Genomic DNA, 25,581 nt, shown 5'->3' with positions numbered 1-25,581 from the left:
AAAAAACAAAAAAAAAACACAGGGCATTTGTTTACCATTTAAATGTTTTAAAAACTATTTTAAAATGTTTCTAACGTCTCAGATTTAAAACACACACACACACACTCAAAAAAACCCCAGACCATTTGAACAAATAGATTTAGTGAACCCCAAAGCAACCATCTCCCTTTTCTTAAAAAGAAGTGGGGGCTTTGACTTTTGTCATTTCTTCCACACACTGCATGGCACTTCCTGTCACCAGCCTAGTCAGTGAGCACACTTTAAAACCCCTTTAGGTGCACTGTGATGAAGCTGGAAATGGAGCACACTGGAAGGAAAGATGATGGAACGGTTTTAATTGGCTGTGTTTCCCACAGTTTTCATGGATGCACATCAAGGTGTAAACTTCACCGAAACTGGTATAATGCTAAATGATGTGTCAGAAAGGCTGCATACAATAGCATCGTGGTCCACATACAGTAGCAATGAGAAAAATCTTCTTGTTCCACAGTTATTTAGAAGTTGTATAGAAAACAGCTTTGTTCGAATTCAGGCTGTAAGAAGACTTTAATTGAGGTTTCTTTCTTCCACACTGGTGCTAATAAACTATGCTATACACCTTTCAGTTAAATATGCTATGCAGTTCAGCTAAAAATTGATATTGATAGAACACCTACAGTATGTATTCCGAAATTCCATATCCTCTGCCAGACCACTGCTTCTGTTTGGCTGGTTATCATTGCCAGGGACTTATCAGAGTTTATCTGACTACTGAAGAAAGGCCTGATGGAAGAAATGGAAAGAAGTCTGCTTTTCCAAGCTGGTTAGCATATTCCCCTGATGTATCTGGAACATACTCATACTTTAAGTGACCCTCAAAACACATGACCAGTCACACTGTCCTGGTCACATAAAAAATGATTTTTCCCTACCTGCAGCCACTGGGGGTGTCTGCGTTATACATACTGTATATCTAACCCCTCTGTCATAAATATGTATGATATATTACTGAGATACATCATACAGTATAAGCCACTGGTGTACATTGGTGTTCACTGGAAGAAAACCGCATGCTAACCTTTCTGTAGTGGAAGGAAACATATTGCGAAAATCTTGTTTGTTCAGTTGCAACTGTGCAGAAGCGACTTAGCACGTTCCATAGCGTAACAGAAATTGGTGCACGTGACAGATGAGAACATTTAACAATACTGCAGAGCTGAACACATATGTTGCTGATCTTAAAAATAAGAATATACATAAAGCTTCAGAAATGGGACACATGCACATCCATCACCATACAAATTATCCTCATGAACAACATACTCTAAAATTAACTAGACATTTGGCAAGATACTAGAGGAGCTTTGTACATACTTGTCAGGTTTCAAATCCCGGTGTACTATCCCATAATTATGGAGGTATTCCAAAGCTAGAACGGTTTCAGCAAAATACATGCGGGCCATATCCACAGGCAAAGGACCCATATTCTTCACCAAGTTCGCACAGTCGCCTCCTAAAATCATAAGCAAACAGAATTCAAATATATATAAATTAATAGGAACATACAACAAAAGTTTCAAATGATCGTTTTGAAGACCTCAAACTAAGGATTTATACTCAAAGCTGCTGTTAGCTATTCTAAGTAGTGCAAACCCACTGATGTGAGCAGAGGCTCTGGGAATATCTCAATTGCTATATTTATGTAATTTTTATTTCCTTGCAATATGACATAACCTAGTCCAAGCGGCACCTAAAAAATATTAAAAATAAAATAAAAAATTGTTTTAATATATGCAGCCTTTGATTACCTTTATTGAAAACTAATTAGCGAAGCTGCTGATTGATTTGTTCTCCCGTGATCGATCAGCAATGATCCTGCTTCCAGGGTTCACTAAATGGCTGCCTTTCAGTTTCAATCAATCCATCAGTCAGTGTAACTCAGCAGCTACAATGTAACCTGATATTACTAAAGGTAACATTATCTATTGTCACAGTTTGCAGTTCAAACTGCTGGGAATATTGGCAACAAATTATCACAAACAGGAAAGTGTTACAAATATCTTGCACTGCTGGGGAGGTGGGCTAAAAACCTGTTACAGAAATCAGTATATTAAAACTCATTAAAAATGGCATTAAGAGTGGAATAAAAAACTAAAAAAATAAATAAATATAATAATGTAGTATGATATAATACTACGGAACTGATTTATAAAAAAAAAAAAAGAAACACAAGTAAGATATTGCATGGATTGCTCCTTTACAATCTTAGCATCCAGAGGGTCTATGATCAAGTTGAAAAGAAAGCCGAGATATTAATATGGATTATATGTGGAATTGATAAATATATTACAGCGTAATACATGAATTTAGTGCAGTACAGGTGTTCAATCAATTTTATACATTCTCTTTGCTTGTGGACTACATAAAAGTACCAAAGACAAGGACAACAGAAGAATGGTTGAGGACTGTAATCTCTTCGGAGCAGAGACTTTTATGTCTGAAGCACTTCTCCCCATTGTGTGTTATTTGTTATTTATATTATTGTCATGTGTATTACTGCTGTGAAGCGCTATGTACATTAATGGTGCTATATAAATAAAGACATACATACTGTACATCAAAGTGGTTATGGCAGTATGTATTTTAAATGGAAAAACACAACTACGGACAGTGAAAAATTAGTGACAAAGTGCAATATCAGCATTTAGAGCAGTAGTCCTACTCAAATCTTTTTTTCAATTAACTTGACTGAATACACATTTATTTCTGTTGATTAATTTTTTTTTAGATACTAAAACAAAAATACTGATACGGTTTGTAGGCCTCATTCCTCATATTGCGAGCATGTGAGGAAAAGTCATTAATTTTTTTTCTAAGCAAAATAAAATCTTTACACTTTCCTGATCATAGCAAAGCAAAAGAAAACTAGATAAAGCCTAACAAGCTTCTAAAGATGCGTTAAATATGTATACAGCAGGGCCCCGCTTCTCGGCGCTCCGCTGATACGGTGGCACCGAGAAGGGGGCCGCCATGTTGAATTTAAAATCGCGCATACGCAGAACGGGTGGGTGCGCACGGCGCTATGCGCAGACCGCCGGTTGCACGTGCAGACCGCAGGTTGCACGTGCAGACCGCAGGTTGCACATGCGCAGAACGGCGAAAATGCCGGTTTGCGCATGCGCAGCACTGAAAATCGCCGGATCAGGTTTCCGGCGATTTTCACTATACGACGGGCCTCTGGAACGAAACCCGCCGTATACCCGGGTCCTGCTGTACTTCAAAGGTAGGAAGATGAGTGCTTTAACACTTCATGAAGATTCTTAGCAAGACAAAGTAGCAGTAGCTCACTGATATATTGCTATGAAAACATCTGTAAGTACATTATTATGAGCTAATTAATGAATGGCGGCAGATCCATGTGGTTGATCGGAGTCAGCTCTATACAGAAGCTTCTTACAACTGCCCTAAACTCAAGTGATTTTTCAAAAAAAATAACCTCTAACCAAGGGGCGGGCAACTCCAGTCCTCGAGGGTCACCAACAGAGCATGGTTTCAGGATATCCCTGCTTCAACACAGGTGGCTCCATTGGCTCGATTGAGCCACCTATGCTGAAGCCAAAAAAGGTTTGTGTAAGAGGAAGAACAAGTCAAACTAACGTCTAAAACAGGGGTGCGCAAACCGGCGGGTGCGAGGCGCTTACAGAGGCCCCGTGATCTTCCCCAAAGCATTTAAATTAAATGCCGGGGGAGAGCGTGAGGCCTCTTTACGTCACTTACCCTGTCTTCGGCGGCACTGGTGTCACGTTGCCATGGTAACGCTGCGTTAAATGCTGCCGCGGTTTCACGACGTCTCGTTGCCATGGCAACATGACGTTAGAAAATGCAGGAGAAAAGGTAAGGGGCGCAGACAAAACAGTTTGTGCACCCCTGCTTTAGAGCAGGGGGCTCGACTCCTGTCCTCAAGTCCCCCCACTGGTCAGGTTTTCAGGATACCCCAGCTTCAGCACAGGTAGCTCAATCAGTCCTTGCTTCAACACAGATGGCTCAGAGACTAAGTCTTCAACTGAGCCACTGATCGACCCACCTGTGTTGAAGCAGGGATATCCTGAAAACCTGACCTTTTGGTGACCCTATAGGTCTGGAGTTGCCCACCCCTGCTCTAATATACAGGCACTCCACCCGGAAATGATTTTACAGTAGCCGAATCAAATGTGGCAAGCAGAAATCCTGCCGAATACTTCACCTTCTACATATTCCATGACCATGCATAAGTGGCGTCTTGTCTCAAAGGAGCAGTACATGCTGACAACAAACGGATTTTCTGCAAATGTTAGAATGTCTCGCTCCACAAACGCCTGTTGGATCTGATTTCGGAGAACAAGGTTCTGCTTGTTGATCTTCTTCATGGCAAATCTCTGACGAGTTTCCTTATGACGTACAAAGTACACCGCGCTGAAATGGAGAAAAAAAAACATTCATTAATCATAATTAATTAACTCTAATTCTTATTAAACAAAAAAAGAGAGATGTAATGAATAAGCAAAAAACGAGCTTTGAAAGATAATCCATTTAAAAATCAACTCTTGCCAAGATGAATCTTGTAAGAAACACCTATTTTGGCTATTTCACAATAACATTCATTTAAACTTGTTGCACAATGTTAGCGAGGGCAAAAAAAGAAATTAATACTAAAAAAAAAAACTACAACAGACAGTCCTGTTTTTCAACAGATATAGAGACGGGCAGAGCCTGATTCAATATTATATTGCTAGTTCGAATCATCTAAAAAATTATACAAAAATACGTTTTTCACAACTTAGGAATGTAACTGGCTTAAAAGAGGTTAAATCACCCTTGAAATACAATGTTCACTTATTTTCTTCATGTCAACAAGGGCATATAAAGGGCTTTTTCTAGCATCCTATTTATTTCTCATCATAGAAGGTTTAATTGATCTTCCTCTTCATCTCTTTGGCTAACTGTTGTAACAAAAAGGTGTCACTCGCCGATATTTAACTCATTAAAACATGCTACTGTCATTATGACACTTTGGCCCTAGCAGGACGCACTGCACAAATTTACAGACACTTGTATACACACACACACACACACACACACACACACACACACACTGATGTACTGCACAAACGCAGTGATACTGTACACACAGATGTACTGAAACATAATGACACATACTGTACAATGATGTACAGTACACAGATCTGCACAAGCACCTAACTTTATTCATACTGCAGTTAAAGCTACTAGAGGTATAATCTCAACTAGTACTTTGTTTCAGTTTTGAGAAAGCTTCAATAGAGTTTTTTTTTAAATTTTGCAAATTTATTTTAGAAATTTGGCAAAATAGGTGAAACTTCGCCATAATTATCATAATTTTTTTTACAGGCCACATGACTTCACAGAAAGGCGTACATTTCGCTGTGTTCGCGGACTCCAGTGAAGAGATTGCACATCTTCATTGCCCATTAATGAGGAACTAATAAGTAAAAACAAATCTAAAAAATAATCTTTGCATATTAGATTTATTAGCAGTTCACACCATTGTACTTCATTGCAAATTATATTCGTGTAAAAATGTGTAAGAAAGACCATAATAATAATAAAAAAAAAAAAAGACAATAGGGTAAGTCTATGAATAATGCCCGTAAATGTCAAAACGTAAGATAAAGTGCACATGAATCTTTAGTTTGCTTTTATTCGAAATCTTTGTAAACTGTTCAGGCTTTCAAAAAAACATCTCGAAAAAGTATTCTTTTTTTTGTTGTTTCAATCTTTTTTTGGTTTGCTTACATGTTATCACAATTTACACTTTTGTTCATATCGTACTGTTGGTAGAACTCCATTTACAGTTTTGTGACATTTCTCATAACATAACTACAATTTTTCATAACATTTTTTTTTTACATCTGTATAGTTTACACAATATTTTGTGCAAAAATTAAGTTTATTCCGTCATTTGTCCCTTATTTGGGTTTAAGCTTTCTTTATGGTAAAGGATAGGGCAAGAGTAGCGATAGAAAAGAGAGAGGGTAAAGATGGTATGGGGGGGGGGGGGGCGGATTTGGGCCCATGTGGACAGATCTGCGACCAACGATCGCTTGTCCTTAGGAGAGGGAACACAGATCCCAGACCTTATGGTACTCCTCCAATTTTTGGTTGAGCTGGGCCGTTAATCGTTCCATTAGTTTAATCGTGTTCAACCTTTTAATTACTGTCTGCTTAAAAGGCACATTTATATTCTTCCAGGCTGCTGCTATTGAGCATCTAGCAGCGGTGAGAACAAAAGAAATCATTTTCCTCATTGGTGTGGGAGACTCTTCAACGGGTTTGGACAACAAGTATATCAGAGGATCTAGAGGGATTCTTGCCCCTGATATGTCAATTAACATATTTTGAATACGTAGCCAAATTTTTTGTATCTGTGGGCAAGTCCACCATATGTGTACCATATCTCCTCTCAGGCCACACCCTCTCCAACAGAGATCCGGTGTGCCTGGGAAGATCTGGCTCAGCCTACTCGGGGTTAAGTACCATTGGAATAACATTTTGTATATATTCTCTTTTGTCATTGTGCAAATTGAGGTTTTAGCTGCTGATTCCCAGACATCCTCCCAGTCTTCCCTATCTCTCTCTATATTGAGGTCTTCAGCCCATTCAACGTATAATTATGGTTTTAGGGCGTTGTTTTTGAGTTTAGTTCTGTGTATATTCTCGAGATCAGTCTCTTCTGGTTTTACAAAGTCTTTCAAATTTTGTTAAATTCGGAAAGCTCTTGTTCTGAGATATTGTTTGCAGAAAGTGTCTGATCTGAAGGAAGCTGAAGATGTGGATATCCTGCCTTTGGTACTTTGTTTGTACCTCTTGCAGTGTCATGAGTTTCCCTCCTATCACCAGGTCCTCTGCCATTTCAATATTAAGCTCTATGAATTGTCTGAGGGAGTTTTTCAGACACCCTGGTGGGAACGCAGGATTTTTAATTATAGGTGTTAATAGAGAGGGATTTGAGTTTAATGAGTATTTGTTTTTATTTTTAGACCAGATTTCCCAAGTGTACCTCATCGACCCTAGTTCAAATCTTCCGGTTGATCCCCCACTCTCCTACTTCCTCCAGAGGGCCGACCTCAGAAAGTGGGGGGAGGCGTAGGTCGACTCCATTTCCAACCAGCAGTATTCCATAATACCACTTGTTTTAGCTGGGCCGCCTGATAGTATTTGGCTATATCTGGGACCCCCATGCCTCCTCTCTCTCACGTCGCTAGCATCACCGATCTTGCCACTCTTGGTCTTTTGTCATTCCATATACATTGGAAGAGTCTATTCTGAATATTTTTCCGCTCGGTTAGTGGGATTTTTATCGGCAGGGTCTGGAATAGATACAGCAGTCTTGGTAAAATATTCATTTTGACTGAGACCATTCTGCCTATCCAGGAGATCTGGAGACCATTCCATCGCTAGAGATCCATTTTTATTGAAAAAGTATTCTTGATGGACATAGGAAAAAAAAAATTATTTGGAAAATTCCTTTACTGCTCTTTTTTCTGCTTACAGTTGTTGCACAATCTTAGCGAGGGCAAAAAAGGGCACAATAATAAACTTAGTCAAACAGTACACAGCATATCAGGTATTTTTTATGTTTTTTTTGAAGACCCGAAATGTATGATCGCTTTTATATAAAATATATATATCACGCGGAATAAGCTGCTGATGCACCAATGAACACAAACATATCCTGATGTGAAACAAGAATGGTCTCTAAATGTACTGGTTTATAGCAATAGGGGCTGTCACTGTATAATGGGGATTCTGAGGTTGCTGTTTCCTACCCAAGGATATCCTGCTTGTTTGATCCTGTTTATGGACTCTCCCTTCCACGTGAGAATATCAACATCGTCAAAATGAGATTTCAGATTCGTCTGATTTTGTGTGTCATGTTACTTACTCTACCTCAGGCAGTTGGGATTTTCATAGGGACTTTCTCTACTCAGTATTGCCTAGAGAAGCATCCCAGGCATGGCGGCTCTAGCTACAAGCAGACTAAGCGGCCACTTAGGTCCCCCACTGGGTTAGTGGGCCCATTCCTCCCCATTCTCAATAAGTGATGTCAACTGGATTTTCTGTGGGTGCCACAGATTGCACTAATTGGTACCACCTGAGGCCGGGAGAATTCAGTTATGCAAAGGATGAAATCAGCTGGAACGGCAGCCTGGAGTCCCCAAGGTCCCCTGCAGCTCCTGCGACCTTTGGGCTCCTCTGCTCTTAATTAGAGTTGAGGAATTTATTTTTAATAGTCAAATCCCTCAGGATTTGTGTATGTTTATCAGTGTCTATGTGCACTTGAAATCGGGGCCGGTTTGATTACGGTGCATTTGGTTCGAATACACATGGCCTCACGCTTACAGAGGCACTGCAGTCTTTCCCAGTAAACTAATCACCACAAAATTTAAACTGTGATTTCCGGAGTTAGGCCAGGGAAGAGCAAGGAGTCTCTAAGTGCCGGCATCTCCTGCCAACACGCGAAGTCCCATGACGATGCGTCTCCTTGGCAACATCACATTAAGAGAGGCAGGAAGTACCTTGAGCCGGGAAAGTGATCCCACAGTTCATGATAGCAAGGGTAGCCTACTATGGGGCCCAATTAAGATAAAGAGTTACGAAAGCTACTCTGAAGATGACCACTTAAGGTGATACAGAAACAAGACTAAGCATCTCCCTAGCATGAGATTAAGTATTACATAAGTAAGAATTAATTAGTACAAACACGGTTGTTGACCAGTGTATATAGTAACTAATGTCTTTATGTGAAGAGCATTATCAACGGCTGTTTATAAAGCTCATGTTTGTACTGTAAAAGTTTCTGGTGCTTTTCATTATTTCATCAGCATAACCATGCCCAGCCTGCACGGATCCAGCACCCTGATAAGGCACGAGAGACAGAGAAAAACCATGCACTGTACATAGCCAACTGATGTAAACTCTTTACAGGAGGGTTACTTATGTATAATATGAGGGGAAATCTGTGTATAAATGAGGGTATGAATGTACCGCTGTGTATTTATGAGGAAGTGTGTGTGTATGAAAAATACTTGCACCTCCAAATCCACCCCCCACATCCCCACAAGCGCAACTCCTTGACGTGGCAGGAGTCTGCAAGAATGTGGAGAGATACCCTCTCAATAATGCAAGACATTAAATTAACATAGTTTTTTTGTAGAGAGAATTTGACTTTTAAATGAAACATTAGGATAAGTGTTGCTTAGTTTCTTTACAGTGCTGCTACATTAAGACAATTGTCCACAGGCAGTAACTTTCTCCATTTTTCATGGCCAGAGAATCTGTATGTCACCGTTTCACACAAGCGCATTACAGATCTATTAGAGTAGGGGTGTGCAAACTATTTCGTTTGCGCCCCCCTGCATACTCTACCATTCTCCTCGCGCCCTCCCCCCTTACCATTTCTCCGGCGCCATTTGACGTCAAGACGTCATGTGACGTTGCGTTGCCATTTGACCCCGTGGCATCATTTGACTCCGCATTGTCAAGGTGACACGTCGCCAGAAACCACCGGAGAGAAGGTAAGAGACTTAGAGAGGCCTTGCATGCTCCCATGTCATTTTATTGAAATGTTGTGGGGAAGAGCACGGCGCCACTCTAAATGTAGTGCCCCCCACAGAAAATTGGCACACGCCCCCCAGTTTGCGCATTCGTGTATTAGAGGATACAGGAACACCTTCCTAAAGTATTGAGAATTTGTGGTCACCAAATTATTACCATTATTGTTGTTATACTGTTCTTTAAGAGGGGAAAACCGCCCTGTATGACAAAACGTGTTGGGGATTGCCTGATTGGGACATATTTTGAGCCAATAGCCAGCTCGACACTTTTCGTTAAGCTCCTCCATATGGTGACGGAGGAGAAAGGACGCTATCTGTAGAGAACTCTGAGAAAGCAGAGCAGCGCGGCTAGTTAAGCGGTCTGTGTTCAGCTGTGTCCAGCGTCCCCCAAATGAAGTTCTATCTGGTTCGGCATCAAGGGAGGCCTCTATGGGCGCTGTGATCAGTGTTCAGACCTAAACCTCCATGCTTTCACTTCCATTTATCTGCAGGCTATGTCTTCATTTCAAGCTGGTACCTGTCTACCATCAGGTTATTCTATGCAATTGATTATAGTTATGTTTGGGAGTGCATTTTTAACATCATCCTTTTTTAAATGTTTTATTAAATAGATTTACACTATGGAGCATGCGCTTCTATTTTCTGTTTTATAGATTTCTTTCTGGACATGGCTAATCCAATTTGAAGCAGCTACGACTCCATTGAAGACTCCCGTTCCACTTGGCACCCTCTTTGGAATTTCTCTCACGTACGGAAAATATTGTGAGACTCCATCCATTTTGTCAGTTTAAATTACACATTTTCTTGGCCTACACTTCAGCAGTTTACTTTGGAGTGTGGATCATCAAAGTTTAAATTTTATATTTATATACTTTTTTCCCACTAATTACACTTTTACGCCTTTAACCCTATCAGTGCCACTGGGCGAGTGGTGGGGGCCACGTCCCCTCCAGAAAGTTGGAACTTTCACTGGAAATGTGACCGATATCCAGCGATCCATGATCGCAATGTCACTGCAGTGACCGGAACGGAAGGGGTGGGGTGGCTTCTCGAGTTCGGTTCAGATCGCTATCTACCCTAGCAAACGAGCATTAAGCTATAATATACAGGCTACGGCATAAGGGCCTCCATGGTACGATCCCTCTGGATGTACAATGTATGTCTATGGTGTACTCAAGTGCACATAAAGCAGCTTTAATGTAACATGCAATGCACTATAACCCATGCTGGTGCCAGGGCCATGAAGTTCTGTTATAAAGGAAAGCCCTGATGAAAGCTAGTTCCCCAGATTCTCTCACTCGCATATCTTGTAAAGGTCAACAATGATGTTGAAACTAAACGGCCTAAAGTAAAGGGCACCAGGATCAGATGCAAAATATAAATATAATACAAAATATAATTAAGTGTTGTGTACAATGTTCTGTTGGAATGACTATTATATGCAGCATTGTATCACTAAATCTCACTGAATAGAAAGCAGGTTTAAACGCAGAATGTAAAAATCACTGGGAAAAAATACACTCATCCAAACTTCCATTGCTCACAATTAAAAAATGTGAAGAGTGCTGCCAGCCTAATATAGTTAAAAATCACGAGACGAACGGATCCTCTGAGACTTGAAAGTCTGACGCGCTTGCAAGCAATGTTTCCATTGATTAACATGGCTATATTCGGAGACTGGAGTACAATTGTTTTTTTTTATTTACGTAGAACGATGGCATGGGTAATGGTTGTTGCTTCCAAACTTTAAAGCATGTTTTGAATCGTGATAATGATTTTGCATCCCCCCCTCCCCCTCCTGGATTTCTGTAACCCTTTAAAAGCAGGATGGGCTAGCAATGCAGTGTTGTGTTCTTTTCTAAGTAATACCAAAAGCTGCAGTCGCACATAAAACCAAATCATACTAATACGTTTAAGCAGCAATTTTTTCAGGTTTAGAACCGGAGTATCTTCAAGGGCTGAACTGTGCTATTTTGGGCTCTGGGGACTTAACCATAACCCTGTTTCCCGAGATACCGGCAAAGTCGCAACTGAGGGAGATTTAAACCCGGTGACTTCGTCAGTATGTACCGCAGGAACCAGGTGGGTCCCTGGAGCTAACAACAGTGCGGTAATCTCTGAAATGCCCTCTCCCTTCCTCCCCCCCCCATCCGGGAAAAAATAAATAAGTAGGGGGTACTAAACTGAAAACATGCCAATGTTGCAGTGTAATGTTTAATTTAACTTTGTCTTATCTCTTCACTTAACATGTTCTAACTTGCATTGTAACAATGAGAAGCTCCTGTATGCATAAATCAGATTACTGCCAATCACTAGCTTGTCATTTAGAGATCCAGCTGCAAAATATATACTTTCACATATGGAAAAATCATCCCGGGCTGCGAGGAAAGCAGCAATTCTCCCAAAAACAACTCATATTTTTTTTTATGACGAGACAATGTAGTGAATGGCCAAGATTTGAGGACTGGTGGAAGACTGGTAGATACAATTATGAATTTCTTATCTATGTTACTAGATATCTATGGACGGACGTTCACAGAGGTACACAATTAGGAGGCTTTATAATGTGAAATTATAATAGGCTTTATTGTGCCTGTTCCTTTTCATCAGGAAATTATCCAAACACAGGGGGGGGGGGGGGGGGGAACAAAGCTTCCATTCACTTGGGAGTATTTCTAGTGAAATCCTATGCAATTAGTTCACATCTCCCTTAGTCAAGCATTTCTCGCAGCCCCAAAACATATAGCATGAAAATAAGCAGATATAAGCAGTCTCTTAAGAATAAAAGTCTTATCTGTTTCTTGGAGGGAAAATCTCACTTCCTGGTTCAGCTTCAGGTGCAGTAGTTTTCCCTGTGTCTTGAATTCAGCTCTGCTGTGCAGAGCTCTAGACCGCTCAGCTCCAGAGATCTGGGTTTCTTTTGGTCAGTCTCTCCTGGGACTCAAGAACCTCTGCTCTGTCTCTCCAAAGGTCAGCTCTCAGTCAGAGCTAGGGATGAGTTACTTCCTGTCTCAAAGGCAGGCTTTTTCTACTACCTGTAATCAGGCAGGTGGTGCTAGTTAATTTGCTACCAGCAGTTAACCACCACACTGCTGGATTAGAGGTACCTTTGTGAACAGGGATAAGTCCCCTGTTACAATATCTAAATAAAAACATTATACAGGTGTTTCTCTGATTTTAAAGAAAGCAGAAAAAGGGCAGAGCACTGCCAAAAATAGGAGGAGACTCACAAGTACATAAAAAAGGTTTATTCAATAAGAGGATCAAACATATCCTCAAAAAGCAGCCAAAACGCACCACACCAATGCGTTTCGGGCCGTGTGCCCTTTATCAAAGTGTTTGATAAAGGGCACACAGCCCGAAACGCGTTGGTGTAGTGCGTTTTGGCTGCTTTTTGGGGATATGTTTGATCCGCTTATAGAATAAACCTTTTTTATGTACTTGTGAGCTTCCTCCTATTTTTGGCAGTGCTCTGCCTTTTTTCTGCTTTCTCTACCTTCTATCACCCCGCTGGTGGATTAGCACGCCGTTTAAGGAAGGAACCGCATTTGGACCATACTGGAGGAAAAGTGAAGCTGAACAGTGAGTCACCCTTGTGGATTCATGCTTATAATGTAAACACAGCTTATGGAACAATTCCTGTACTAACATATGTGTCAGTGTACACTAGGTAATAGTCCCTTTCCCTATTAGGGATGCTAAGTTATTCATAACCTCTGTACAGAGGTCCAGGCGGTTATATATACATGTATGGGACTGATCTGTTTCTGATGCGCCGGCCACCCACATTATTTCTCTGATTTTCGATTGTTTCAACGGTCAATCCCCTAATTTCAACCTATTAAACATGACTGTGTCATCAGTTCACTCTGTTCCTAAGTAGCACTACATCTTCAAAGCAGATGTACACTTAAGTATTGAGTTTCCATGAAAGAATACAGCATTGTACAGTTCTGAAACACATCTCTGATGCCATTCTGGCATGCTGTGATCAATAGTGATATGCTGCACCAACATTATCAATAATTACCATGGAAAGCCTTTGCAAATCTCCAAGTGAAATATCATAACCTTGGCATATGTCTTTTTAATTTGAATCTCTTTAATCAGAATTGTATCTAACCACTTTGGAGATATTTGCCATCAAGCAATAGCATTTCTGAAATGGTGGAATCGGGGAGAGAGTGTCAAAGACGAACATTTTATGACAAACAATAAATAAAAGTTTAAGCACCTAGGATGTTCCCAGCACTCAAAAAGAAGCATATGAAATCAACGTGAGTAAAGCACAAATAGAATATTTTACGAATAAAGTGTATTAAAGGACAAACACACATTAAAAGTGCATCATCAGTGCTAATATGTGCACAAAAAAATTACTAGCATCCTCTTAGAGCAAAATTAAAAGCACATACAGCAAAAGAATGGGTATACAATCCCAATAATCAGAATAAGCAAGAACCAAAAACACTGATCAGCCCAGCGAGGCGTCAGGTTTTAGTCAATCTGTTAGAAAATAGTCTATAATACCACTCAGTATTCATGTATAGAGGAGTAACAAGTACAATAAACCGGGAAGAAAGGGAGTAAAGTAACAAATGAGAAAACTAAATGAGGACAATGTTTCGGGGATAAACCCCATCTAGAGGCCCGTTCCCAGAGTGAAAAATAAAAAATCTCTGGTACTTCCCTTTCTCTTTATACACAATCTGAAAGGTAAGTGACATCTTTTTTACCGGCACACCCAACACTGTGGAACGGAACCCGTGTGGGGACTCACCACCCTTTTCTTTTTGACCTGCTCTTTCACTTGAATCACCCACCTTTCAGATTGTGTATAGATAATATCAGTAAAATATTCTATTTTTGCGTTACTCATGTTGATTTCATATGCTTCTTTTTGAGTGATGGGAACATCATAGGTGTTGTTTGACATTGTAAGAGGATAGGGCCTCTTTTTTGGGTCCCTTTGCACCACATCATTATAAACCATTCGCCCTACTGTGTAAAATAGGTAGTGCTGGCTGAAACATATTTGTCTAATAAACAAGTTTAGTTGCAAATACAGTAAAGCGCTATATGTAGACCCAGTTCTGTGTAGGAGCATAATGTCACATAAATGTATGTTTTCTCATAGCAGCCAATCACATAAGGATAAGCGGTTTAGTGAAGAACACAACAAGAAGTTTCATGTTTGTAATGACCCACTTTTCAGCCTCTAATCAAAGGGACTACATTATATACCATAATGCATACTCTATTTTGATACATTAGGACATCTCTACTCATTTGTGTCTCACAACTGTGTATACTAATTACTGACGTTTTGTTGCTAATTCTAATACTTATTGCCACACTGTTTTTCTTACATACTTTCTACAATTTGTGACACTCTCCCAACTGTGGGTGGACAGTGGACAAAATGCTGTGTCTGGGAACAACAGACACAGCGCAGTAAGAGACTAGCCTCTCATTGCTTGCTCCTCCCCCCGGCAGTGGGTATATTAGGCGCAGGGAGGCCTTCAGTATGTAGCTCCTCCCCCCTGAAGAAGTGTCTCGTGACACGAAACGTGTGTTGGGGTGCTGTGACATCACGTCGTTGCCATCCGCATGAGGGTTGGTGCTAGGAGTAGGTGTATCGTTTCCACCGCACCAGCAGACAGAGTTGTATTATTTGTGTGATTGCTATTCAAAGCCAGATACTGATAATTACAGCCTGCACGATCTTATGGTTTGGACTGTTATTTAATAGAGTTTATGTATATTTGCACACTCAACCTATGTACCATCCATATTTAGCTGCTGTTTGTGGTGGACGGTGGTATTTCTCCCTTCTTGCTTATACGGGTACAGTATCATCTATATAAACCACACTGTGCTTGTTGATGACTACTATATCTACCTGCAAGTGAGGTATCAGTGAGTGATATAGTGTGCTCACACTGTGTATTTACTATATACCACCTAATCACCTGGTAGTTATACTAGAGGGTGTATCTTGTGTGTGGCAGCAGCATTTATCACGCATATATGCTCTGAGCTGCCACTACCATCCCCACTACCATTTTAAGTCCTAGCACCTCCCTGTCTGGGGATTTATTTTAATCCTATTATTAAACCACTTATACATAAATACACTTGTTTCGGCGTTTGATTATTTCATTAAAATATTTATTATTTTTAATTTTAACAGGTTGGACGTCCTATCGCCATATAGCCCCATTATTTATGGGTGATTGGTGCATGCAAGGCTTCTCTGAGGATGACTTTATCCCCCCCCCCCCCCATTTAATTATTATTGCACCATGAGTGCGTGCTAATAAGGGACTCATGTGACCTCGGTCACTGTCTTGTCTGTATTCTAATCAAAGGGAGACAGGATTTTGCTGCACCTGGTCTATAAATCCCCCTCTTTGCTGATGGAAGCGGCTGCAGTATGGTTGGTTAGCTCGGCACTGGATGCCTTCTGGCAGCGTTGCATTACTCTTGGCAGCAAGTGGGTTGGAATCGAACCACTCTATCTGACATTATGCAATAATGAGTCATCAATGTTGAGGGTTCATTTACCCATGAACAACTAACAAATAATTGTAATTTGCAAATCCGGTTTATACTGACTCTTACATGGCAGTTAAATGGGATGGGTAAAAGGACATTGCAACCACACCTAAGTGTTTCTTTTATTTTTTAAAGTTTTTGCAAATATTGTTTCGTTTAAAATGTTTACAAACCACAATTACTCAGTAAATGTAACACAATAACTAAATTTCACAATAAGGCTTTTTGGAGAAACAAGAAAAGAACAAAGTTTTGGCTGCCTGGAAATTAGAGATAACGAATGACTAATCTAGTCAATGACTGTGTACCACTCCTCCAATCTTTCACTCGGACATCTTGTATCTTCCTAATTATTCCCCACAATCTGATAAACCTCATCCACAAAGCAATTTCTCCAGATTAGTGTAAAGGCACAACTAGAAAGAAGGACTTTCATTTGAACAAACTTTCCAAATCTTGGGACATTTTGTTTTTCACCAGAGTTTCACATTAATGATTCAATCCATAAAATCCTACCTGTAAACAGATTGATATACTGTATCATCCTGTAGCCACTGTGCATACTGTATGACAGGGTCACCAAAATACTGACACACTACTGCACAGTACTGCAGACTTGGCAGTAGCCAAAGGGATTAAGCGGTAATTTTATATATACCGTCAAATGAATCATGGATACTGCAAACATTGTATATGGTCAAATTAAGACTGCAAGTCCTCCGTGTTATGTAAAAAAAAAAAAAAAATGTGTTAATGCACACACACACACACACACACACACACACACACACACACACACACACACACACACACACACACACACACACACACACACACACACACACACACACACAACAGCAAATAAAAAGATCACTTGTGAGCACATTCACATGTCTTAGGCAGGTCTGCAACCCTGCCTTTCACCATTATCACCCAGCATACAGTGCTTCCACTGCAGCAAGGGATTCTGGGAAATGACATGCAAATGAGCACACAACGTGTCACCTTTTGTCTGAAAAACAATTGTTACATGGAGCACATATAAGCTAATGCTTGCTGTTAACACAGCTTTAAAGCACAGCATGGAAATCAGATGCAAAGCCAGAGAAACCATTTGCAGACATGTTTCAACCTTAATGGGTATCATCAGTGTGAAGTTGGTTGTACTGCTGGCTTTGCAATTTTCAAGACTGTAGGGTTTACTGTACCATCACGTTTTAAGTTACCATAACTTAAAACGTGTATGTATATATATATACATATAGCCCCCATATCCCTCAGGGGATTGTCACATGCTGTGGCTTAGTCAATAGGGCGGCTGCATTTGCAATTAAGGCCTTTTCAGTGCAAGGGAGCCTGCGCTGGCAGTTCTGAATAGAGACAGTATGAGAGAGGCTGCAGTTACATGTTGCTAGGCAACCAGTGAAGCTGTGAGAGATGACAGTTTAGACAGCTTTTAAAAAGAGTGTCAGTTGGAGCTGGGAGCTGGGGGAGTTAGGGTGTGTGTGCAGGGAGCAGTAGCCCCTAGCACTAGGCCTAGTTACCCCCAGAGGTCCCAGATAAGTTACCATTCCCCAGTTTGTGGTTGCTTCAGGGACAGGCCCTACGTAAGGAGATCTGCCCCTTTAGCTATTTGGTAAAGTTAGGACACCCTCAGTGTCGAGCAGCCTGATTGCTGGGTCTGGGCTCAGACCCCTCAGTTACATAGAGACTATCTTCGTGGAGGCCCAGCAAAGCAGTGACTGTGGCCTGCCGGCTACAGGCGGATCCCCGTCAAGGTACAGACGGTGTGGAGCTGTGGTGATATTATCCACGCTGGAAGTCACCCCACGCGTAGGAGGACATCACGTCGGATCAGACGGATCCATACCGGTTGTATAGCGGTACCCGCGGGCTGGAGCCCCGGGCAGGTATCTATAAATAGTGCACCAACACGTCCATGGATAGCGCTATCTCCATCACACGGGGCTGGGTTTGGACATAAGGTACTCTGGGGAATACTTATGTTGATGTGTGCACCCGGTGCACTTCTATGTGTACGGCTATATGCATTATTCTGTGTGGTACAGGTACCGAAGTTATTAGTATTAGCAATAGTAAACAGTTATTAGCATACACTGTGTGCGTGTCTTATTATTGTGGTTCCTGTAAGAGGACCATCCCACTCAGGTGGGAACCCTTACAGGTGGAGGCGCTGTGTATGACGAATCAGTTAACCCCAGGCTCCCAGTGGCGGAGGTTCAGGTCTTCTGTGAGCCTATCAGGTAACGCACCACACCAGGTAACATAAGTGTAGATTTCCCCACATGGTCCCTGTAAAAGGGGACTTATCCCTGTTCAGTAATGTGCCTTTAATCCAGCAGTGTGGTGGTTAACCTCTGGTAGTTAATTACTAAACACCACCTGCCTGATTAGGTGGCTTAGAAAGCCTGTCTTTTGAAACAGGAAGTGAGAACTATTTAGCTGACACCTGAGCTGAACTTGGAGACACACTTGTCTTGAGCTCTGCCAAAAGATAGCAGAGCTGCTTTCAAGACACAGGGAAAACTTCTAAACCTGTATGCTGACAAACCCTGAAGACAAGGGAGCTGAAGCAGGGACAGTAAAGATTTTCCCTCCAAACCACAAGGACCAAATAAGACTTCTAAAACCTGGATGCTGATATTTTCTGTACACACACGGGTGCGGTTCCAGAAGAGCAGAGAAGCTTACAAACAGATAAGACTTTTATTCTTAAGAGACTGCTTATATCTGCTTATTGCATGCTATGTTTTGGGGCTGGGGAGAAATGCTTGACTAGGGAGATGTGCATTGATTGCATAGTGTTTTCACTAGAAATAATCCCAAGTGAACGGAAGCTTTGTTCCCCCCCCCCCCTTGTTTGGATGTTTTCCTGATAAAAAGGGAAAGGCACAAAAAAGCCTTATTATAATTTCACATTATAAAGCCTCCTAATTGCGTACCTCTGTGAACGTCCGTCCACATATGGTGTCCGAGGTGGGACAAGAGGTGTCTTTGTAGTTAAAAAGGACCGGAGAGTTTTATGTGAAAAAATTTTTTTATGCTTTTTGTCTACAAACAGTCTGAGAAACTTAAAAAAAAAAAAACCTCATGCAGCAGAGATCAGAATTAAAGGGACACACCACTGCACTGAAACTTACACTGCATTGAAACTTAAAAAAACACAGATGGACTCTTTATCCCAATCCCAAGAGGAGAGAGACTGCTGAAGCAGCTAAAACTTTATTCGCCTATCACAAAGCGTAATATGGTCATTGAAATAGGGGTTTTGCCTTCCAGCCATAGTCAGGGTCCAAGAAGTGAGTCAGCCCTTGAAAAGGGATAGGTGTTTGTTGTTTTCAAAAGTTTCGCTGAAGCAGTGAATACAGATGGTGACCCACGAGTGGTACTGATTTTGCAAATAAAGGTTGCCACACCGCATAGGGCTACCAGCTGTAAATGGAGTATATGCAGAAAAGTGTGAAAATTGATACAAGACTGTGCTGAAGCAAGGGAATTTTTAGCAAACAAATGCTGAGTGTAAAATTGCCCTATAAAGGAAAAGGTTTTTCAAAGCCAATTGCTGAGTGTTGAGTCCACTGCAAAGAATGTTTTTTTTCTGCAAGTAAAAAAGTATGCCTATTATCTTGGGAGCAAAACAGACACCCAAAGTGGGAAGTGTGAATGCCATAATACCCAAAGATGAGACTGAAAATTACTGAACTCAGGCAGAAAACCAAATTCTGTTGCTGAAGCGGAGGGATTGCACCTAGCAAATAAATGGTGTATAGCAAATAGACTTTTTTTTTACCTAGCAACTGCACAATCTTGTATACCTGATAAAAAGAAAATGCATGCACAGTACTTCTGATATTGGGAGAAAAAAAAATTACCCAAGAAAGAAAAGTCTACAGAGATGCCTGTGCAAGCTACGACCTCTACAAGCAAAATATGCCCATCTGTAGGACTACCACAATTGGGGGTTCTAGCAAATACAGTGGCAACAGCTGCAATAGCGCCTCCTGAGGTCAGGAAGAAAATTACACCTGATAGCCTAAAAATGGAGGACAAGTTGCAGCGTTCCTGTAATGAACCCTACCCCACGGAAGAGTGACCCTTCCAGTCCAATAAACAGGAAGACGTCTCTTATGGGGAACCCGAACCGAGTCACACCCACAAAACACCCCAAGAATGGTGGGGGTGCCTGAACTCGGCACGAACAGAAAAGACCGCTCCCTTTGATGACGAATATGATCAGCAGGAGACAGAGCGGGAGCAGTGGATCACCGAATATTTCTGTCAGCTAAAGCAGCTGCAAGAAAAGCCTGGCGTATATAATGAAGCTGCTAAAATTTCAAATGAAGATGGAGACCCCAATATCCCTGAAGGGACGGTGTCATCCAAATCAAAAAGGCGGAAAAAGAAAAGCGGTTCTTCACTTACCGTGGAAGTAACAGACACGTCCGCAGATCCTGTGGAGAAAATGGGGGACAGAGTTGCCCTGCAGCCTAGAGAAAATGGAGAATTCGTCCCACGGTTAACCGAATATCCAGAGGGCCCAAGGCAGAAGTCTAGTACCCCAAAGAAGTGTCTGTCCGGTGCCAACAGTGAGGAACCCTCAACCAACTATCCCAGGGAAGCGGAGCCGGAACCAGTGAGTGACGTTCCCTTGACCAGCCCTGAAGACTCCCTGAAAATTGCCAGGCGTGACTGTGATCTACTTCGAGAACAATTGAAACGTGAGAGAGCAGATAACACAGAGCTACAAAAAAATAACGTGAGGCTACAAAAAGATGTGCTCACAATTTACTCTTTAGCCAGGACAGAATTGGACGATCTCAAGACTGAGCTAGATACTGCAAAGGCTACTATTTCCGCCATGGATGAAAAGCAGAGCCAATCTGATAAAATGGTGGCTACGCTAAAGCGGAAGTATGAGGAGGCACTGAAGCAGATGACAGTCTTCCAGCAAGAGGTTCACACTCTTCGCATAAAGCTGAATGCCTCACAACAGGAGATCAACAGTGTCCGGATAGAAGTGGATGTATCTCAGAAAGAGGTTCAGACACTCCGCAGAGCACTGAATGCCTCACATCATGAGACCAACAGCTGCCGCACAGACCTGGAAGTTTCCAGAAAGGAACTACACAGTCTCACTGAGGAGCTGGACATTGCTAAAGAAACTATTGGTAATCTTGATGCAGATCTCAAAGTCTCTCAGAAGGAGCTTCAGACCCTCAACCTAGAGAAGGAAGTCTCACGCCAGGAGATGGTCATTCTCAAAGCAGATGTGTGTAAATGGAAGGAGGACTGCAAAGAAGCCCTGAAGAATACAGAGACTGAAAAAGGAGAAAATTCAAGATTAAAAAGAGAACTTAAAACTGAAAGAAGAAAATTTTCAGTTAACAGAAGAAGTCAAGGAAAAGTTTGACGCAGAGCACCGACTGCAGAACCAACTGCAAGGTCTGCGTACACACCTCCAGGTATGCTGAGGAGACGCAGCAAACGCTACAGGAAGAAAAACTGCAGGCTGCTAAAGAGGTACAAGCGCTGCAAGAACGTCTGAATACCCAGTACGTCCCCACAGAGCAGTATGAGGAGCTAAAGGCCACGCTGCATGTCTTCAGAGCATCGTTGGAAGCGGAGCTTCGATACCAGGTGACTCTGTATGAGAGGGAGCTTGAGAAGGCTCAGAAACTGGAGCAAGAGCTGGAGAGACAGAGAGACAGTTCCATTTCCTTGAGTCAGTACACCAAGGAGAAAACAGACGCAGCGGCAACCTTGACGGCAAAAATTACAGAACTCCAGAATATGAAGGAGACTCTGATACAGATTCCTCCAATACGGAAAAAGGTATTGGCTCTGCCCAAGCACCAGTATCCCACAGTAACTAATGCCCGCAAGGACAAGGGTACAGTGAGAGTTGGGGACTCCACGCAACTTCAAAACAAAATTACAAAGTTTGAGCCACCAAAGAAAGCACTAGCCAAACCTACAGCTGCCCAACAGGCAACAAACAGAGGTAGGAGTGCAGAATCAAAGCCAGAAGAATCCTTAGCTGAAGAAGCTGAACTGCCGACTCCGTGGTGTGGAGAAGCGGCAGAAAGACCACTTCAAGAGCAGATAACTCTAAGGGCTAGTCCTAACTGCTCTACAACTGTTGCCATACACTTTGTCTACAAAAAGAGGAGTGCCTGACGCAACAGAATTCTCAAGACCGCGCACGTGATAAAAAGACTTTACGTGGAAAAAGTCCTCCTCGAGCGACTGAGGAGTGCTGATCTCAAGCATCTTCGGGAGGAGACAAAAATAAACTGGAAAAAGGGCTCCAATCCCAGCGGGACAGAGGGTTCTCTTCCTCCATCCACTCTCATTCAAGTCACAGATATATCTAGAATGAGAGTGGAAGGATGGGCTTTGGCCGTGGTAAGCCCGAGCTTCCCACAAACAGGGGAGGTATGTAACAGGGGACTTATCCCTGTTCAGTAATGTGCCTTTAATCCAGCAGTGTGGTGGTTAACCTCTGGTAGTTAATTACTAAACACCACCTGCCTGATTAGATGGCTTAGAAAGCCTGTCTTTTGAAACAGGAAGTGAGAACTCTTTAGCTGACACCTGAGCTGAACTTGGAGACTCACTTGTCTTGAGCTCTGCCAAAAGATAGCAGAGCTGCTTTCAAGACACAGGCAAAACTTCTAAACCTGTATGCTGACAAACCCTGAAGACAAGGGAGCTGAAGCAGGGACAGTAAAGATTTTCCCTCCAAACCACAAGGACCAAATAAGACTTCTAAAACCTGGATGCTGATATTTTCTGTACACGCACGGGTGCGGTTCCAGGAGAGCAGAGAAGCTTACAAACAGATAAGACTTTTATTCTTAAGAGACTGCTTATATCTGCTTATTGCATGCTATGTTTTGGGGCTGGGGAGAAATGCTTGACTAGGGAGATGTGAATTGATTGCATAGTGTTTTCACTAGAAATACTCCCAAGTGAACGGAAGCTTTGTCCCCCCCCCCCCCCCTTGTTTGGATGTTTTCCTGATAAAAAGGAAAAGGCACAATAAAGCCTTATTATAATTTCACATTATAAAGCCTCCTAATTGCGTACCTCTGTGAACGGCCGTCCACAGTCCCCATCTGCGATAGGGGGGGGGGGGGGGGAAAGGTGTTACATACATATATATATACACACACACTGTAGAAAAATATTTACCATAGGAAAAAAGAGGCAGCACTGTAGTAATCCAAAAATAGTATACTACCGTAGTGCCAACTGCTGTATCAATATCAATATCTATATATATATATATATATATATATATATATATAAGAAAAAAAGAAAGAAAGCGCCCGATCCTAGTGTAAATTCAGATTTAAAAGGTTTTAATTGACATGAACAGACGATTGCCAACTCGCACTTTGTCAGTTTAAAATAAGCAATTTATGGGACAAGCCCATGCACCAAGCTGACGTCCAAGTTTCAGAAGTCTTCCATCGGGTCACATGGTACAGGAAACTACGGTGGCCAAGCAGCTCAAGCTCCAGAGCACAGACGTCAGTTCCTGCATCCTGCTACTCGACCGGTGGGTGATTGAATACAGCCAGAAACATCTACCATCCCTGCAGAGGAGAAAGGTTGTACCGGCAGCATATCCCACAGCAGGGCTGATTCACAGCAGCCAAATTTGTATGCAGATGGAAGACTTCTGAAACTTGGACGTCAGCGTGGTGCATGGGCTTGTCCCATAAATTGCTTATTTTAAACTGACAAAGTGTGAGTTGGCAATCGTCTGTTCATGTCAATTAAAACCTTTTAAATCTGAATTTACACTAGGATCGGGCGCTTTTTCTTTCTTCTTTTTTTTCTTAGGTATCGTTGGGAGGTTGGTGATCCCAAGAATTAAGCTGCCCAGGACTTCTAATTCATTTTTAAGGATTTGTATGGACATCATTTTATATTGATTATATATTTTTGTCAACAATACAAAAGAGACTTAGACACAATTTTTATAGGTATTTTTTCTTCTTTTTTTTTATTGTTTTTGTTGCCAAAATACATTTTTTATATTTTTCATTTTTTATATATTTTTTCACAATTTTGTTTATTCATTTTTTAGATTGCAATTTGCTTGGTTTCCTGCTAATCTAGAAACATTTGTTTAATATCTGTGCTGGGTATATCATCCTGCAGTGTGAGGTCTGTTTTGCAGGGTATAGGTGTATGCTAATAAGGGCTCTGTCTTTTATTTTCATATGTATATATATATATATATATATATATATATATATGTGTATATATATATATATAGTAATATATATATATATATATATATATATAGTAATATATATATATATATATATATATATAGTAATATCTAAAAATATTTTAAAAAATGGAATATATATAATATAGTTCCACGCACAAAACTAGAGATGTAATCAGGGTCTCAGGTTATTGCAAAGGCATTCCCAAAACAATATCATGTCTACAAAGATGATGGATTCTAGTGAACGTCAGAGTAGAAAGAAGTTTTACTTATATAGCCCCACCAATGTGACATTAATTCTATTCTAATGAGCTCAACTATGGCTGTTATTTATGCATATAATAACTTTAGTGAATAACGCGTTAACTCAGGGAGAAATATCAGGCATCCCTGTTTTAGGTAACGACACATTTTCCCTGATTTAACGGTGCCTTGGTCCCTGCAATCAAAAATAAAACTACTTTTAAACGAGCAGGCCCCCATGTTGTTTTTTTCCTCAAGTACTTCTGGTTTACCAGTTAGAAATGTGTAGGACTACTCTGAATAACTATCATCCAAAGTGGTTGGGACAAAATAATCATGATGGCCATGTCCATTTATTTCCCTTCATCACTTCTGCTGGTGGAAAAGCATGTCCTTTTGGCAGCACCTGGGTTAAATAACGGCTAATTCTCTCAATTACATTATTTTTTATTTTTTTTAAGTACGCCTTCTTCTTTAAATTGAAGACTATACAAAACAAATGAGTAAGGTATTTTAACCTTTTCTATGAAGTAACACATTCTTCAAACTCTAGGTTACAAGCAATATGTAGCTACTTCTGCATTTGAAATCTGTCTCGTACCTGTACGGATCTCTATAGACCTTTACTCCACCAATTAATCTCCTACTCAATACTTCTCCAGAAACAACTAGTTTTAAACTTGCCTCTATCAAAGCCAAGGCCCCTTCCCCACACACTTATTGGCCTTATAGAGTCTCTTGTACAAACAATCCAAAGAAAACAAAATAAAGTTTCAAGGGCGTAAAATATTAGAAAAAAAAATACATACTGTACCTAAAGGAAAGATATTTTTTACAAAACCTTCAACAAACCAATAGGATGTTGCTTTAGACCTGGGGAGTCCAACCTTTTTTCCCCCA

At 41.1% G+C, this 25,581-nt stretch overlaps 1 protein-coding gene across 9 annotated transcripts in view; it reads right to left on the bottom strand.

The window, feature by feature from the left end:
- MAST4 (microtubule associated serine/threonine kinase family member 4) overlaps positions 1–25,581 on the bottom strand; it is a 607,818-nt gene that overhangs the window by 47,220 nt on the left and 535,017 nt on the right. For all 9 annotated transcript variants that reach the window (XM_075590393.1, XM_075590412.1, XM_075590402.1 and 6 more), the window contains 2 exons: positions 4,223–4,431; positions 1,354–1,492 (listed from right to left, as the gene is read on the bottom strand). In XM_075590393.1, the coding sequence (XP_075446508.1) occupies positions 1,354–1,492; positions 4,223–4,431 (348 nt within the window). The remainder of the gene's footprint in view (positions 1–1,353; positions 1,493–4,222; positions 4,432–25,581) is intronic.

Source organism: Ascaphus truei, chromosome 1 (genome assembly GCF_040206685.1).
Source record: "Ascaphus truei isolate aAscTru1 chromosome 1, aAscTru1.hap1, whole genome shotgun sequence".
NCBI lineage: Eukaryota > Metazoa > Chordata > Amphibia > Anura > Ascaphidae > Ascaphus > Ascaphus truei.
Note: the sequence above shows the minus strand (reverse complement) of the source record. Positions and strands in the feature narration are given on the sequence as shown.